General features: G+C 41.1%; 1 protein-coding gene across 1 annotated transcript in view; it reads right to left on the reverse strand.

Moving 5' to 3' along the window:
- Positions 1–3,508: 3,508 nt before the first annotated feature.
- The window catches only part of UIMC1 (ubiquitin interaction motif containing 1), a gene marked incomplete at both ends in the record, with an annotated part of 111,876 nt that continues 97,855 nt past the window's right edge, over positions 3,509–17,529 (reverse strand). The window contains 5 exons of the mRNA XM_080713931.1: positions 3,509–3,719; positions 5,284–5,326; positions 6,317–6,380; positions 10,801–10,963; positions 14,435–14,513. Coding sequence (XP_080570057.1) covers positions 3,509–3,719; positions 5,284–5,326; positions 6,317–6,380; positions 10,801–10,963; positions 14,435–14,513 — 560 coding nt within the window. The remainder of the gene's footprint in view (positions 3,720–5,283; positions 5,327–6,316; positions 6,381–10,800; positions 10,964–14,434; positions 14,514–17,529) is intronic.

Consider the following 17,529-nt stretch of genomic DNA (forward strand, 5'->3'; position numbering starts at 1 on the left):
TTATTCTCCCTCTTATCCCCTCAGATATGTCACCTTCATTGCTCCTCTGTAGAGTCCCTTCTTCATCTAGAGTTCCTCCTGTTACCCATTTCTCCCTAATATTTTGCACACTATGAAAAGCATCTGATTTATTTTTTGTGACATTTCACTGTAAATGCCATAATTTTGTTCTCCCTTATGGTTGGGCAAAATTCCATTGTGTACATATCGCATAGTTTTGAAATCCACTCATTCGTTGAAGGACATCTTGGCTGGTTCCACAGTTTAGCAATGGTGAACTGTGCAGCTATGAACATGGTTGTTCATGCATTAGTTTGGTATTTTGGTTTTCATTCTTTTCGGTAGATACCCAGAGGTGGTATTGCTGGATCATGGTAAGTTCGTTTTCCTTCTTCTGAGGATCTTCTTTTTTTTTATTTTTGGTGGTACTGGGGTTCCTGGAAGCCCTTCTACCCCCGGTCTACACTCCCAGACCTATTTTATACTTTTTATTTTTGGGAACAGGGTCTCTTAAGCCAGCGCGGCTGTCTTCGAACCTACGCGATCCTCCTGTCTCCGCCTCCCAAGTGCGGGGATTACAAGCGTGCGCCACCACGCCTGGCCCTCTTCAATATTTTTTAATAAAAGAAAAGAGTATGTGTCTTTTGCAGGAGTTGGGAGCCCAAGTACTTAGTAGCCATGTGTTTTATCTCTCCGCCAAGAGCGTATGCCCATAGCTTCACCACGGAGAGCAGGTTCTGCTGCTCTGAGCGCACCCAGCCCCAGCGCTGCACAGGGGAGCACGGCGGCCAGGGGCGCCGTTGGCTACCATGCCAGCCAATCCAACTATGTGGGGCTCCATCTGATGCACCCCGAACATTTTTCTTACATAGTATGTTGTCCAGAGTTCCTGAGCATGTGGGGCAGGTGCAGTCTACTTTCAGGGAGATTTCCTCAAAAGTTCAGGGTAGATTAGAATGAATTTACCTGCCTCTCCCCGATACTGGCTGTTGCTGTTGCTGCCATCTTGGCCCTCCTCCCGAGCATTTTTCTTACATAGTATGTTGTCCAGAATTCCTGAGCATGTGGGGCAGGAGCAGTCTTTTCTTTTTGGGGGATTTCGCCAACAGTTCAAGGTGGGTTGGATTGGTTTTATCTACCTCTCCCAAATACTGGCCGCCGCTGCCACCGCTGTCTCCACCATCTTGGTCTGTTTCCTTTTTTTAATGTTTTAGGTAGAAAGTCATGGCTATAAATGTCTCTACATATTGTCCCGATCAGATATTAAACCAAAATCTGATGTCCAGGGTTTCTCAGAGGAATACCTGTCCTATTTGGCCGCCGCCATCTTCTAGATTGAACCTCAAATTTCCATATATAAAATGTGAAGAGTAATTTTGGGTTGATCTGATATACTTTCCACTTTATCTCTGCCACTCTTTTGCTAATGCTCCTCCCACAGGAACACAACATGCAGAGAGTAAGACTAACAAAGCAGCCCTTACTGAAAGCCGAGGGGAGGTGTGTGTGTGGGGGGGAACTGCTCTTTTCTTGGTTCCTCATTAGCTAATAAATAAGTATATGCTTCCTCATCTGGCTGATCCATACCCTCCTGCCATTGACCCACATTCTGTGGAGACTGCTCAATTTAAGTTAAATCATTCACCTTTTAGAAGCAGCACTTTCCCTTTTCTTATCTTCACGCAAAGAGATAAACACACTATCTCCTGTTTATATAGCTCTAACTCCAATAAATTGCCATGTAATGAGACAGAAGATGCGTAAGGGTTAAACTGATGGAGCATAACTAATAAACTAAAGATCTTCTTTTTTTTTTTTTTTGGTACTAAGGATTGGAACCCGGGGCATTCTAACTTTAACTTTGAACTACATCTCTAATCCTGTTGTTGTTGTTGATGTTTAATTTTATTTTGTAACAGGGGTTTCACTAAGTTGCTGAGACCAGCTATAAGCATTTGAGCCTCCTGTCTCAGCCTCCCAGGTACTGGGATTACAGGTGTGTGCCACCGCACCCAGCTTACTTTTCCTTTGAAGAAAAACCAGAAAAATAATCAAACTAGAGTCAAAACAGCAATTTTTTTTAGAATTGAAAAATAAGGGCACCATGATCTTACTCTCATGGTTAAAAGTGGCTTTATTTTTCCTTCTGAGCTTTTGTTTCCTCATCTAAAAATGAGTTATAATACTACCTACTACGGTTGGTATGAGGATAAATAAAGGTATATGTATTGCCGGGACCATGGTAGTTGCTCATAATAGCTATTACATACGTGATGATACTGGCTGCGACGTCAGTGCCATTCAACACCAAGACATTATCTATGGAATAGACCTCTAACTCAAAGAGCTGGTGTGCGAAGGACAAGGCACAGTGCCTTCATGCCTATACTGGGTCTTCTATTACAGATACCTAGGAACTCCCCAGTGTAACACACACCTCATTTTCATTTTAAAATAAAAAAATCACTTTGAACATGATATATAAGTTACAAGAGTCAATGTGTTTGATTTATCCTGACCCCAAATCCTTTTCTGGACAACAGCTGCCTCCCACAGTCTTTCCTCACACCTTAAAATCAGCCAGGGCCCAACTTGCTTTTTTAACATGCTTGTTTGGTCATCTCCCTCATGTCATTACTTCTCATTTGACAGCCTCTCATCTTTTAAGTCTGCCCATGCATTTAAGACAGACCACATCTCTGTTCTACACTGGAAGCTCCCAAGCAACGTGGTGGAAAATGTACACCACTCTAGCAATATTACTGAAACAGAAGTTACTGTTGCTATGACCTTTGGCAGCAAAAGAACCAATCTTGGTATGAACAGATGACTATGCCTGGCATCTCCACTGGTTAATCTACTTTTTTTCAAAGTAGATTAACCAGTGGAGAACAACTGCATAGACACTAATACCAGAATGGCCACTTAACAAATTCCTGGGAAGAATGGGAGTGCACATCGAGAATTCTTAACTGGACAGCAAGGTTAAGTGTCAGGCCACTGAATGGAAGGGATAGCAGCTGAGTAGCAGAATTCTGCTCCTTTCACAATTGTCAGAAACAGTAGAAGGAATAACCACACAGTGTTCAGAACTGTGTACTACAATGAAGTGAATATATGTCGTATATAAACACATAATTTATGAGTCTGAAAACTACTCCCCCAATTAAAATATCCCCACCCAAACTCTACGACACAGAGGAAAAAAATAAAAATCTCCATCTACTGAAATAAGATTTCATACAAACATATATTTTATATATATATATATATATATTTAAACTTTCTTTTAACTATAGTCAAAACAGACTTATAAAACAGAATCCTATACGCAATTGTCTGTATAGATTATAGAAAACATAAAAACCAGGATGCTGAGTGAGTGGTTGCTGGTGGTATAAACTGCAGGGCTGAAACTTGCTCAACAAGAAACTAGAGGCCACTATGGCTTAATGAACATGGCCCACCCTAATTACAAATGGTTTGTCAACCTTTGAACCCTAAAAATTCAGGATTTTCTCCTCCGTCCTCTGCCTGCTTTGGTCCGTGTCCGGCTACCTGGCCGGACAGTAAGTTGCTTTTTGAAGTCCACTAAACAATCTGTGGCTTCTGAAATGGAAACAAAAGATTTGATAGGAGACTCAGGTAAATCAAGCTGTGCAATAGACGTCTGAATTTCTCTGCTGCAACCTGCTTTTTCCTCCCCTGGTGAGGGCAACCTAAAAGAAAGGAAAAATTCAGGTTCAATATACAACTAAGCACTAAGTATGAGCTTTTTTTTTTTTTTTTTTTTTCAGTACTGGAGATGGATGGAAGCCAGGGGCATTCTACCGTCGAGTTACACCACAGCACTATTTTTTATTCTTTACTTTGAAACAGGGTCTCACTAAGTTGTGGAGGGCCTCACTAAGTAGCTGACCCTGGCTGCAAACCTGGATTCTCCTGTCTCAGCCCCTTAAGTACTGGGATTAGCGCGTGCACCACCACACTCAGCTCCAGGGGCTTTTATATATACTAGTAGTATACATAATCTTTATAATAATTCACCCAGGTAAGTACTATCATTGTATAGAAGTGAACACTGGGTAAATCATATAACCTAAAGTTATCCAGGCATTGAGAGAATGAAAATTCAGATGCAAATCTCCAAGCTGCCAGAAATGTAGATCAGAAGAAAAGGGCTGGCAAGCTGAGTATGGTGGTGCATACTTGTAACCCCAGTACTCAGGAGGCTGAGACGGGGGATCACAGGCTCACGGTGAGCCTCAGCTACTTAGTGAGGTCTTCCTGCAACTTAGTGAGACCCTGTTTTTTTTGTTTGTTTGTTTCTTTTTGGTGGTACTGGTGTTCCTGGAAGCCCTTCTACCTCTGGACTACACTCCCAGACCTATTTTATTTTTGGAAACAGGGTCTCTTACGCCAGCACGGCTGGCTTCGAACCTGCACAATCCCCCTGTCTCCGCCTCCCAAGCGCGGGGATTACAAGAGTGCACCACCACACCCGGCATGAGAGACCCTGTTTTAAAATAAAAAATAGCAGGGTGTGGTGGTGCACACTTGTAATCCCCACGCTTGGGAGGTGGAGACAGGAGGATCACGCAGGTTCAAAGCCAGCTGCGCTGGCTTAAGAGACTCTGTTTCAAAATAAAAATATAAAATAGGTCTGAGAGTGTAGCCCGGAGGTAGAAGGGTTTCCAGGAACCCCAGTACCACCAAAACAAACAAACAAACAAAAAATAGGGCTGGGGACATAGCTCAGAAGTAGAATGCCCCTGGGTTCCATCCCTGGTACCACAAAAAGTAAATAAATAGATAATAAAAAAATAAAGTAAACTGGGGGTGTAGCTCAGAGTTAGAATGCCCCTAAGCTCAATCCTCAGTTCCAAGAAGAAGAAGAAGAAGAAGAAGAAGGAGGAGGAGGAGGAGGAGGAGGAGGAGGAGGAGGAGGAGGAGAGGAGGAGGAGGAGGAGAGAAGGAGAAGAGGAAGAGGAAGAAGAAGAAGAGGAGGAGGAGGAGGAGGAGGATTGGATAGTGACAGAGAAGTAGGGAGGAGTAGGACATAGCTTCTGCTCTACTTGTTTTAACATCATGAGTGAATGAAGATATCCATCCAATTCTTAGTCCAGATATATATAGATCCCAGAGTTAAGAGGAAGATCATACTACTTCCACAGTGCTTTCTATTTGAGCAGTTTAATGATCATAGTACAAAGAAAACCCAGGACTAGGCCTATACTTTTTGAAACTGCTGACAGCTACAATTTCATGTATATTACAACTCACCTGAAGGTTCGTGTTTCTGAAGGTATGGTCTTTATCTCTGCATCTGTGACAGAAGAAAAAAAGTAATAATGTCAGTAATCATACCACTTTTCACTATTCTAGTGTTTTCTGTGTTCTAGGTCCTGCTTTTCATCAGAACTATCCATGTAGCTCAGATCCCCAGTGTGCGGAATATGAACATTCAGTATCCAACAGACTCAGCTGTGGAAGCACCAAGGTGAACACTTTTGAATGAAACACCTCTGAGCAAACCTACTTCAAATCTGGACTTGAGCAATAGGAGTGGCCAAAAGAAATCTACCACCTGCAGAGATTCACAGCCTGGTAATCTAAGGCAGCAAGATTTGAGGCTTGGGAAGGCTGCCTTGGGATAGTCATTAGAAGGCACAACGAATTAGCCTGATGGGAATGAACTATTAGAACTGGACGGCAAGCAAATCTCACTAGGCTAAAGCAAAAGTTCCACCGGGATCTGGTGAATTTTAACAATATCAGCAACAGTAATAATAGTAGCTAGTATTTATCGAGAGACTACTTAAGCCAGGGAATATGTTTAAAGTTTTACTAGATACAGTCCTACACTCTATAAAGTTGGTATTAGGAACTCTTTGCTTGTTCTTGACTTTAATGCACAAAGAGTTACTTTCTACAGTGCCTCAGGAGCATAGACTGGGATGCTAAGCTAAGGGCAGTAAATGAACGATGCACAAGACATCAAGAAGAAGTAATGTCTGTATGTCTGGTTTTCTATACGAACTGGAAAGGGCTACCTGGACGTGTGTCTTTCCCCTATCATTTGGAAATGTTTTTCCCCCAGTTCAGCAGGCAGGTTTTATAGAGCCTGAAATGAACCACAATGAATAAGACAGGGTATCTCCCCATTTTGTTAGGGAGAGATGACCTAGATTGAGTCTTAAAGGCTGGCTGATGGGGCCCAAAGTGCACTCACTTAACAGCAACATATAAACAGGGATTGACAGTGGCCTGAAAGGCCTTAGACAGAAGCTCAGAAAATTGGTCCTAGGGTCTTTACCTGTAGCCTTCTGCTCAGACTGCTCCAAAAGACTAAGGAGTCGGCCTTCACTGCAGCCTTTATCCTGTGACAGAAAAAAATAGATAAAAGTGTTACGTCCTGGCAGAGTCTAAATTACAAGTGCCTTAGCCCAGATCACACCTGTTTTTCAGAAGAGTTGTGGTGGAATGGCTCTAGGGAAATCTTTTGCTTTCTAATAAATGAGGATAGACACGAATAAAGTAAACTATAAAGCAGAGAATATATCTCTATGCCAAGAATATAATCCAAGAATGGATAATATCATCAAGCCAAACCAGTCCACCAAAATCATATCAAAGAACAGTATTCTCTGATCTATGATAGATTCAGGGAGATTTAAAACGAAAAATAAGGCCGGGCGCGGTGGCGCACGCTTGTAATCCCAGAGCTTGGGAGGCTGAGACAGGAGGATCACACAGGTTCGAAGCCAGCCTCAGCTACTTAGTGAGGCTCTCAGCAACTTAGTGAGACCCTGTTTCCAAATAACGTATAAATTAGGTCTGGGAGTATAGCTCGGAGGTAGAAAGCTCCTGGGTTCCACCCCCAGTACCACCACCAAAAAAAAATCTTTAAAATGGAAAATAAGCTAGATGTAGTGGCATCTATCTGTAATCCCAGTACTTGGGAGGCTGAGACAGGAGGATTGCAGGTGTGAGGCCAGCCTCAACAACTTAGGGAGGCATTCAACCACTTAGATTCTGTTTCAAAATAAAATAAAAATAAAAAGTGGCTGGCGGTGTAGGTATTTGTATTAGGTATCAATACCTAGTACAATACAAAGCCGGACGTGGTGGCACATGCTTGTAATCCCAGCGCTTGGGAAGCTGAGACAGAAGGATCACACAAGCCAGCCTTAGCTACTTAGTGAGGCTCTCAGCAACTCAGTGAGACCCTGTTTCCAAATAAAGTATAAAATAGATCTGGGAGTATAGTCCGGAGGTAGAAAAGCCCCTGGGTTCCACTCCCAGTACCACAAAAACAAAACAAAACCAAACCAGAAAATAACAGCTTTTTTTTTTTCTTTTTTTTTGCAGTAGTGGGTATGGAACCCAGAGGCATTCTACCTCCGAGCTATACCCACTGAGTTGCAAAGGGCCTCACTAAGTAGCTGAAGCTGTCCACGAACCACCATTCTCCTGTCTCAGCCTCCCAAAGGCTGGGATTACAAGTGTGCTCCACCATGCCCGCCTTAAATAACAGCTTTAGATTGATTTCCACAGTGGCCTTTACAGGTAGCAATGCCAGATGTCTCTTTGGTATAAGTACGCATCATCTATAAATCCCAACTCCAAGTCACCCCATTCACAGAGAGGCTCCTGTTTTCTGGCATGACAGAGATTTGCTTCCTCATCTTAGTGAGCGCAGTGACTGCTATTAGCAACACTAGAACAGAGCAGCTGCTTTGTCTTTGCTCTCTTGTAAGCCAAGACTTCTTTCTGATCTCTAATCAGAAGGCTCAGAAAGTACACCCATTTTCTTCTCAGGGCCCACACCCCATAGCTCTTAAGTTGGGCACAAAGGAATCCAACAAGGCTCATCTAACATGTGCTCCTATTTCAAGAGATTTTAAAATGTTTATATGCATTGTCCTAATAGTTTTACTTTAGTAGAAAATCTATTCTTTTGTTGTTCTTGTTGTTTTTGTGGTACTGGGGATTGAACCCAGGGGCATACTACTCCAAGCTATGACTCCAGCCCTACTTTTTATTCTTTATTTGAAATAAGGAATACATAAATAAGTTGCAGAGGGCTCACTAAGTAGCTAAGGCTGGTCACGAACCTGTGATCCTCCTGTCTCAGCCTCCCAAGTACTGGGATTACAAGCATGCGCCACCACGCCTGACTTAGGAAATCTATTTTTAAGAAAATAATCAGTGATATAAAGACAGATTAATGTTTTAAGCAATCTTATAATACAGAAATATTAGAAAAAAAACTAACTGTCCAGTAATATGACAGAGGTTAGGTAACCATCTGTGTAATAAAAAAATTAAGAGTAGGCTGGGTGTGGTAGCGCATGCTTGTAATCCTCTCATTTAGAAGGTGGAGACCAGAGGATCACAATTCACAGACAGCCTCAGCTACTTAGCAAGGCCCTTCGCAACTCAGTGAGACCCTGTTTCAAAAATAAAAAGACTAACCAGGAGTGGTGGTGCATGCCTGTAATCCCAGCGCTTGGGAAGCCGAGACAGAAGGATTGCATAGGTTCAAAGCCAGCCTCGGCTATATTATATTAGTGAGGCTCTCAGCAACTTAGTGAGACCCTATTTCCAAATAAAGTATGAAATAGGTCTGGGAGTATAGCCCGGAGGTAGAAAAGCCCCTGAGTTCCACCCCCAGTACCACAAAAAATAAAATAAAATAAAAAAAATAAGCTGGGCATGGTGGTGCACGCTTGTAATCACCGTGCTTGGGCGGTAAAGACAGGAGGATCATGCAGGTTTGAAGCCAGCCTTGCTGGCTTAAGAGACCCTGTTTCCAAATAAAAATACAAAATAGGTCTGGGAGTATAGCCCAGAGGTAGAAGGGTTTCCAGGAACCCCAGTACCACCAAAAAAAAAAAAAAAAAAAAAGACTTAATAAAAAAGGCTGGGGGTGTAGCTCAGAGGTAAAATGTCCCTGGGCTCCATCTCCGGTACCACACACACACACACACAAAATTAAGAGTAATTTGTCTAAAAATAACTCCAAAGATGTTTATACTACATAGTAAGTTTTTATAAATCCTAGAAAATTATGATAGATATAAAATATATTATGTAGTATATATAGTAAAATATATAGACTGTAACATATACTGCACAAATATAATATATATGTGTATAAATATATAGATTATAATATATATGCAGAGAGAGACACATACATATACACACACAGAGAAGGAATTATATTAAGAATGCATAAACCAGGTGTGGTGGCACACACCTGTAATCCTAGTACTTCATAGGCTGAGACAGGAGGATCACAGGTTCAAGGCCAGCCTCAGGAATTTAATAAGACCCTTAGCAACTCAGTGAGACCTTGTTTCCAAATAAAAAAACAAAACAGGGCTGGGGGTATAGCTCAGAGGTAGAATGCCCCTGGTTCAATACCCATACACACACAAACACATGTGCACACACACAAACAGGCATGGGGGTACATACCTGTAATCCCAGTAGTTGGTAGGCTGAGACAGGAGGATCACAGGTTCAAGGACAGTCTCAGAAATGTAGTGAGACTCTCAGCAACCTACTGAGACTGTGTTTCAAAATAAAAATTAAAATAAAGCCTGGTGTGTTGGCACACACATGCAATCCCAGTAGTTGGGAGGCTGAGACAAAAGGATCATAGGTTCGCAGCCGGCCTTAATTACTTGTGAGAACTGGGTGTGGTGGCGCATACTTGTAATCCCGGCACTTGGGAAGCTGAGAAAGGAGGATCGCACAGGTTCCAAGCCAGCCTCAGCTACTTAGTGAGGCTCTCAGCAACTTAGTGAGACCCTGTTTCCAAATAAAGTATAAAATAGGTCTGGGAGTATAGCCCAGAGGTAGAAAAGCCCCTGGGTTCCACCCCCAGTAACACACACACACACACACACACACACACACACACACACACTAATAATTACTTGTGAGGCCCTCTGCAACTAGGTAAGACCCTGTTTCCAAATAAAGAATAAAGCCGGGCGTGGTGGCGCACGCTTGTAATCCCAGCATTCGGGAGGCTGACACCGGAGGATCGCGGTTCGCAGACAGCCTCAGCTATGTAGTGAGGCCCTCTGCAACTCAGTGAGACCCGGTTTCAAAATAAAGAATAAAAAATAGGGCAGGGGGTGTAGCTCGGAGGTAGAATGCCCCTGAGTTCCATCCCCAGACCCGCAAAAAAAAAAAAAAAAAAAAAAAAAAAAGAATAAAAAAATCAGGCTGGGGGTGGAGCTCAAAGATAGACTGCCCCTGGGTTCAATCTACAGTAACACACACACACACACACACACACACACACACACACACACACACTCTAAAATAAAATAAAATAGGATAGGGCTGGGGGCTCAGAGGTAGAAAGCCCCTGCGTTTAATCCCCAGCATCACAAACATAGAAAAAACTGGAAAAAATAGGCCAAATATTAAAACTTGTTATCTTTGAGGAACTAAATTATAGGTGAAAATTCCCCTGATTCTACATAATTAAAAAAATCCTTTCTATTATTTTCTAAAATAAATATGTATTATTGTTTTTGGGTTTTGTAAAGCTGGGAGGTGAATCCAGGGCTTTGCAGTGCTTGGTAAGCACTTTACTACTGAGCTACACCCCAAGTCCATATTACTTTGTGAATTAAAAAAAATTGAAAAAGCACAAATCTTATTTCAAGATAAACAGGAAGGAAGAAGGGAGCAGGAGAAAAAAGCCCAGAGTAGAAGTGTGCCTTCTTTAAATTAAGGAGGGTTAGGTAGACTTTCCAAAGCCATCACACATACCTTGGAGTTCCTCAGCCGTTTCCCCTCCACAGATGAGCGTGGTCTACCACTTCCTTCAGGCCCGTCTCCTTGGACACTCCTTGCAAGTTGGAGACAAGAGTCTACATGCCATTGATACTCTCTGAATGGAACCAGGGATTTACAGAGGTAACACTTCTCCATCCTAGCCACTCAGGAGAAAGGGAGAAAGAGCAATTTTAAGGTTTGCTTTTTGTCTCTGGGCCCCTGGATATGTATCAAATTGTTTTTAACATCTTAAAGTTATTCTGTGAAGGCAATGTGTCAACCAATACAGATTCACTCAGCAGGATCACCAACAAGACTAACCCCATGCCAATCAAAAGGACTGAGTGATGAGCAGTTCTCCCTGGCTGTTTCTCGTACCCTGCTGTTGCAGCAGTGGGATGGTAATGAAATCAGCTCTGCTAACTATCTCAAACAATGCTGATTGCTCCTCAGACATAAAATATTCTGTCAAAGTCTTCTGAAATTAAGTGCAATCGTTTTTTCAAAGAGAAGTTAAAATTCCGACAGAAAAGGGAGCGCCAAGAGTATTAAATCAAGATGACATTTTTATCAGGGTAGATGAACTCGTCTGATTAGTAAATCAAGTCTGTCTGTATGCTAACTTCCTGAATTCCATAACGTGCAATAACAACTAGGAAGTTACTAAAACATGTGGGTCTGCCACAGGCTTTTGCATAATTTCATATACATAGTTATTTTTATCTTTTTATAAAGACACAGTTTGGGGAGGGAGAAGGTAGTATGTCCTTTGGGTATCTGTGAAAATGGAATCATTGGGGGAAAAGAAAAAAAAATGCACACTTCTTAAGTACTTTCTCTGTAGCCAGTACCTGTGGAAGGCCAAATGAGACATCATTTCTAAATTAATTCTTTAGCTCTATTAGGAAAGAACTATTCTTCCCAAAGTCCTATAGCTAATAATTTCAGAACACACATATGTCTGACTTCAAAAGATCACTTCAGCTTTAAGAAACTGAAGAAAACTTCCTGAAGCATGCTGTCTTAGACTTCTCCTTCTGACCATTACTATTCAGTAACTACAGCAAGAATTTAACTTAAAGGAAGAATTTCTCTGGAGGTCTTTAAAATAAGAGATATAAATCTCTCAAATACTTAATTGTCTGAAAGAATGGAGCATGAACCCTGCTTTAAATAAAAGCCAGATGAGTATCCCTTTCAAGGCTTATCGATTAATGCAAAAAGCATTGATCAAGTACCTCTCTGAGAGGAGTGTAAGTTTTAGGGTCAGGCAAGGCGTTGCCACTTCTGTCCTTTGTCTTTCTTTATTTAAAAAGAAAGAAATCACTTCCATGGACATTATGTATATATGTGAGAATACCAAAGCCAATCTCCACATCTTGTATGACGAGGGGGGCCAAAGAGGGAGCAGAGGAAAGCCCACCACGCCCGTGCGCTGAGCGTCACCATCGCTGTGAACTGCGCTGAGCTGTGAGGCTACCGTGACCAATACAAGTAAAAAAAGAGAAAGAAGATACACCTTACCCACTATTTTGATAGTTATGAATAAAGCACCTTGAACTATTGGCACATAATATTTGGTGCTCAATAAATGGCTGATATTATTATTATTGCTATCTCAGACACATTTTATTAGATGCTAGGGATATACACATAAATAAGAGTGACTATCTGCTTTCAAATAACCAGGGGAACAGAAATGTTAAAAAACAAAACAAAACTGCAATACAATGTGAGGATTACATTCCAAAAGGAGAAAGTAAAACGTAGTACAATTCCAAATGGATTAGGGAAGGCAGCTCAGAAATTTAAGGCCTAATAGTTCTGTTTCAAATATGAAGCTTTCTAGGTAACAATCAATAGAGTGAGGAGATAACCTACAGAGGGGGAGAAAAATATTTGCAAACTATACATCTAACAAAGGGTTAATATACAGACTATATGAAGAATTCAAAAATTTAACAACAAAAAAATAGAAGAATGCAATTTTCACAGTGGGCAATAAGCCTAAATAGGACTTTCTCAAAAGAAGACATATGCCAGGTGTAGTGGTGCACAACTGTAATCCCAGTACTTGGGAGGCTGAGACAGGATCGCAGGTTCAAAGCCAGCCTCAGCAACTTAGTGAGCCTGTTTCCAAATAAAAAATAACATAGGACTGGGGATGTGGCTCAGAGGTAGAATGACCCCTAGGATTAATCCCCAGCACCACATAAAAAAAAAAAGACATACAAATGGACAGGAAATATATAATAATATGCTCAACTTCACTAATCATCAGGGAAATGCAAATCAAAGCCACAATAAAGTATCACTCCAGTAAGAATGGCTATTATCAAGAGACAAAAAATAACAAGGATGTGGAGAAAAGGGAACTTTTGTTCATTGCTGGTAAGGAATGTAAATTAGTACAGTTATTACGGAAAATAGTGTGGAAATCCCTCAAAAAACTAAAAATAGGACTACTGTAAGATCCAGCAATTTAACTCCTCAGTATATATCCAAAAGCAAGGATATCAGTATGTCCAAGAGACATCTGTGCTCCCATGTCTGCTGCAGCACTAGTCACAAGAGCCAAGAAATGGAAACCCAAGTGTCCACCAAATATGATAATCAAGAAAATGTGCATGTGCATAATGGAATACTATTTAGCTATAAAAAATAATAAAATGCTCTCCTTTGTGACAACATGAATGAACTAGAGGCCATTATGTTAAGTGGAATAAGCCAGGCCAGGAAAGATAATTAGCATAAGATCTCACTCATATGTGGAATAAAAAAAAGCTGAATTCATGGGAGTGGAGAGCAGAATAGCGGTTACCACAGACTGGGGGAAACAGAAGGAGAGAGGGTGCTGGGGAGAGAGTGATCATGGGTACTAAGCTACAGATAGCAGTAGGACGTTTTGGTGTGCCATTGCACAAGTAGAGTGACAATAGATACTAAATTGTGTATTTTAAAAAGCTAGAAGAAAGAATTTTGAATGTTTCACCATAAATAAATGATGAATGCTTGAGGAAATAGATATGCTTACTTTGAATGTACACAATGTTTACATGTATCCAAATTTCATGTGGTACCCCATTAGTATATATAATTTTTATATTTCCATGTATCAGTTAAAAAAAAAAAAGAGCCCAGAAAAAAAGTTTCCGTCTAGTGACTCACTGCTCTGATGTACTACAGTTGGCAATGTCTTCTCTTTCAAGAGGTAGCCCCTGCATCTGACCCCTTCCTGAGAAGGGACATTAGTAGTCAGGCTACAGCCCACACCCAAGGAAGTCTTCTATATTGCCCAACCTTTTGCAACTCAACTTCTGTACTATGACACAGCAAAATGTTCACTGTTTCCCCAAATCACCAAACATCGATTTACAAATTCAAAGAGAACAGAAACCTAAGAGCAATGTGGAAGTGCAGTGGGTGACAGGATTGTTTTTAGTGTACTGAAAGAGGTGCCTTACACGGACGTAAACTGGATAACTTTAAGAAAAGAAACGCAGGCATTTAAGCAATGAGGTGATTGGCAGGTCAAAAAATACAAGGCGAGCTAGAAGCTGGTATCTCTGTTCAGTCCAAGCACTGGTGTGTGAAGCAAGAGCTACATGAACGCAGCACGCCTACTTACTTGTCAGTGTCTACGGAAGTCTGTGCAGCTGTCCCACTATCACTCTTGTTCTTGGCCTCTCTTTGTCTACGAGACAACACTTAAAAAAAAAAAGTTAGCTCACAGTAGACTGAATATAAAGATAAAATGTACAGGAAAAAGCAAAAATTAATACCCTACTTCATGGGCACTGTCTGGGAGGTCTCATCTTACTGGGACTGAGAATAACACCAGTAACATATGTGCCAAAACCACCAGCCCCAAGACATTCCCCCTATTTGCTAAGCCAGGATATACAAAGATCTAGTTCACTCCAAAAAAGATCTAGTTCTACCCCAAAGGTAGGTGTACTACCCTATCTTGCACCAATCAAAGGAGGGATTGATACTTCCCAAACACACTCAAGTGAGGCACTCTATGGAATACAGTAATGACAGCTACGTGTGAGTACCTAAAGCTCCAATCTTTACAAAATACTGCAAAACATTGTTTAGTTTTTGTTTTTGCTTTTGCAGTAATAAGGGTTGAACCCAGGACCATTTTACCTCCAAACTACACCCCCAACCCTTTTTATTTTTGTTTTGAGCCAGGACCTTGCTGGGTTGCTGAGAATCTCACTACTTGTTGAGGCTTATCCTTGGACCTGCAATCCTCCTGTCTCAGACTCCCAGTACTGACATTACATGCATGTACTACATTTGGCTAAAATTTTCCTTTCATAAGTGAAGAAACGGTCCCTCAGAACTGTTGACACAACCAGTCTCTTCCACTGTACTTGGGCCACCTCCCACTTCTAGTGGGTCTAGATGACTTTAGTCCAGATGAAGTATTTTGTCTCATACCAAATGATACCTGTTTATAAAATCATAGTCCCTTAAGGGATCATGGAGGTTAAAAGTGTTTTCCACTTTTATTCCTTGTTGCAACAAGAAAAACTGACCATTTCACTTTAACCCACCCTCCCTTCCTTTCTCCTAACAAATGAAATCCCCACAACAGAGAATTTATAAAGGTTAACCGTTTATGAAAGTAACTTAGGTTGCGAATTATTTATCTAGTCCATGAGTCAGCAAACTTTTTCTGTGGGTCCAAATGGTAAATATTTTAAGCTCAACAGACTATGTGATCTCTATCATAACCACTCAATTCTGCCCTATAGTAGGAAAACAGCCATAGACAATATTAACGAATTGGTGTGGCTGTAGTCCAATCAAACTTTATTTACAATAACTGGTGTCTGGCTAGATTTGGCCCATGGCCAGCCATTTCTGTCTATCCTCTGAGTCCGCATCTCTGCCAAGTCACAACATGGTCTAGTCTTGACTGTTAGGGGAATTCATGTCCTCTTAGAGAATCCCACTCTATTGCTATACAGCAATCTGGAGAGCCTATATTTACTGGAGGCCATATAAATAAATTTATCCTCTTTTCCACAAGTAAGCTCTGTGAACACTTAACTTTGCTATAATCTTGGATGTACTCATTTGTCTGTCCCCTGAAATGTAACCTCCTTCAAAGGAGGGACTACATCTGGTCACTAGGCCAGTCCCTAAAAGACTTGGATTGCTCTCCAGTGCCTACATTAGTAGGAATCCTTAGATGATCCTCTAGATTTTATTTTACCTTTCATCTATGTGTCTATCTATCATTTCCTCTATTTTAAAGGTATAGAAACAAAATGAGAGGGTTGATTTCACCAAGCTTTTACAACCAATACATTCTTTTTTTTTTTTTTTTTTGGTGTGGTATTGGGGGTAAAACCCAGGGGCTTTCTACCTCCAGACTATACTCCCAGACCTATTTTATATTTTATTTGGAAACAGGGTCTCACTACATTGCTGAGAGCCTAAGTAGTTGAGTCTGGCTTCGAACCTGCGTGATCCTCCTGTCTCAACCTCCCAAGCGCAGGGATTACAAGTGTGTGCTACCACGCCTGGCACAACCAATACATTCTAAAACCAGAATAGAATCTATATCTGACTCATATACCAGGCTTTTAGCTTCCTAGTTATCATCTTCTTGGACAAATGGCAATGTCAGTATTTCTCTTATATGTGTGGTACCCCAAACTAAACCCACCACTCAACAAACATTCTGACTGATAAAGAGAACAGAAAAACCATGAACAACTCCATATGAATTCACATTCTACTAATCTGATCAGGGCTCTGTATGCCTTATTGACAATCCTGTTATACTATTGGCTTTAACTCAAAGACAATTAAGATCCATCCCCTACTCTCTCAAATCATCTTCAAATGAAATGTTATCAAGATAACTCTTAATTCCATAAGTAACTAAATTACTGCATAATTTTCTCCCCTTAAACACAAGACTATGTTTGTTTCTATTCTTTTCAGCTCGACAGTTGAGAATGCTGAGATCATTTGTGCCTTGACTCTGTCACTTGGTGTTACTGCTCTTTTCCAGCTTTGTATCATCCACATGTATGACAAGCATGCTTTCCCCATCCTCATCCATCACTGGGGAAAACGGGTATGAAGAATATAGCCAAGGACAGAAAACTGTGGCATGTTATCAGAGAAGCCTGCCTTTCCCCTGGAACCAACTTTCCTTTAAATAATGAATCAGGAAATATTGAGATCATCAATGTGCGTGTAATATAAGAAAATATAGGACATTTGAGGCAGAGTCCCTGCCTTAAGGACTTATAGTTTACTAAAGAAGGCAACACAAGCACACAAATACCTATGCAGAGGTATAAAAAGATACTCATAGTAAAACATGCACACAGCAAATAATAACATGTTTGCTTCTAGAGAGGATAACAGGAACACCTGTATTGTTCAATCAAAAAATAAAAGGGGATGGAGGTGGGCATGGCGGCACATGCTTACAATCCCAGCATCTGGGAGGCTGAGACGAGGATTGTAGTTGAAGGACAGCCTCAGCTACTTAGTGAGCCCCTTTGCAATTCAGTGAGAACCTGTTTCAAAATAAAGAATAAAAAATAGGGCTTGGGATGTAGTTTGGAGGTAGACTGCCCATGGGTTCCATCCCCAGTACCGCAAAAAATAAAATAAGGGGGTGGATATCAGATTATAGACAGTCTTAGGCAATGTCTAGACTAGAGGACCTATTTCTAAGGTTCCTTC

This window comes from Muscardinus avellanarius (genome assembly GCF_963383645.1).
Source record: "Muscardinus avellanarius genome assembly, chromosome: 1".
Taxonomy (NCBI): domain Eukaryota; kingdom Metazoa; phylum Chordata; class Mammalia; order Rodentia; family Gliridae; genus Muscardinus; species Muscardinus avellanarius.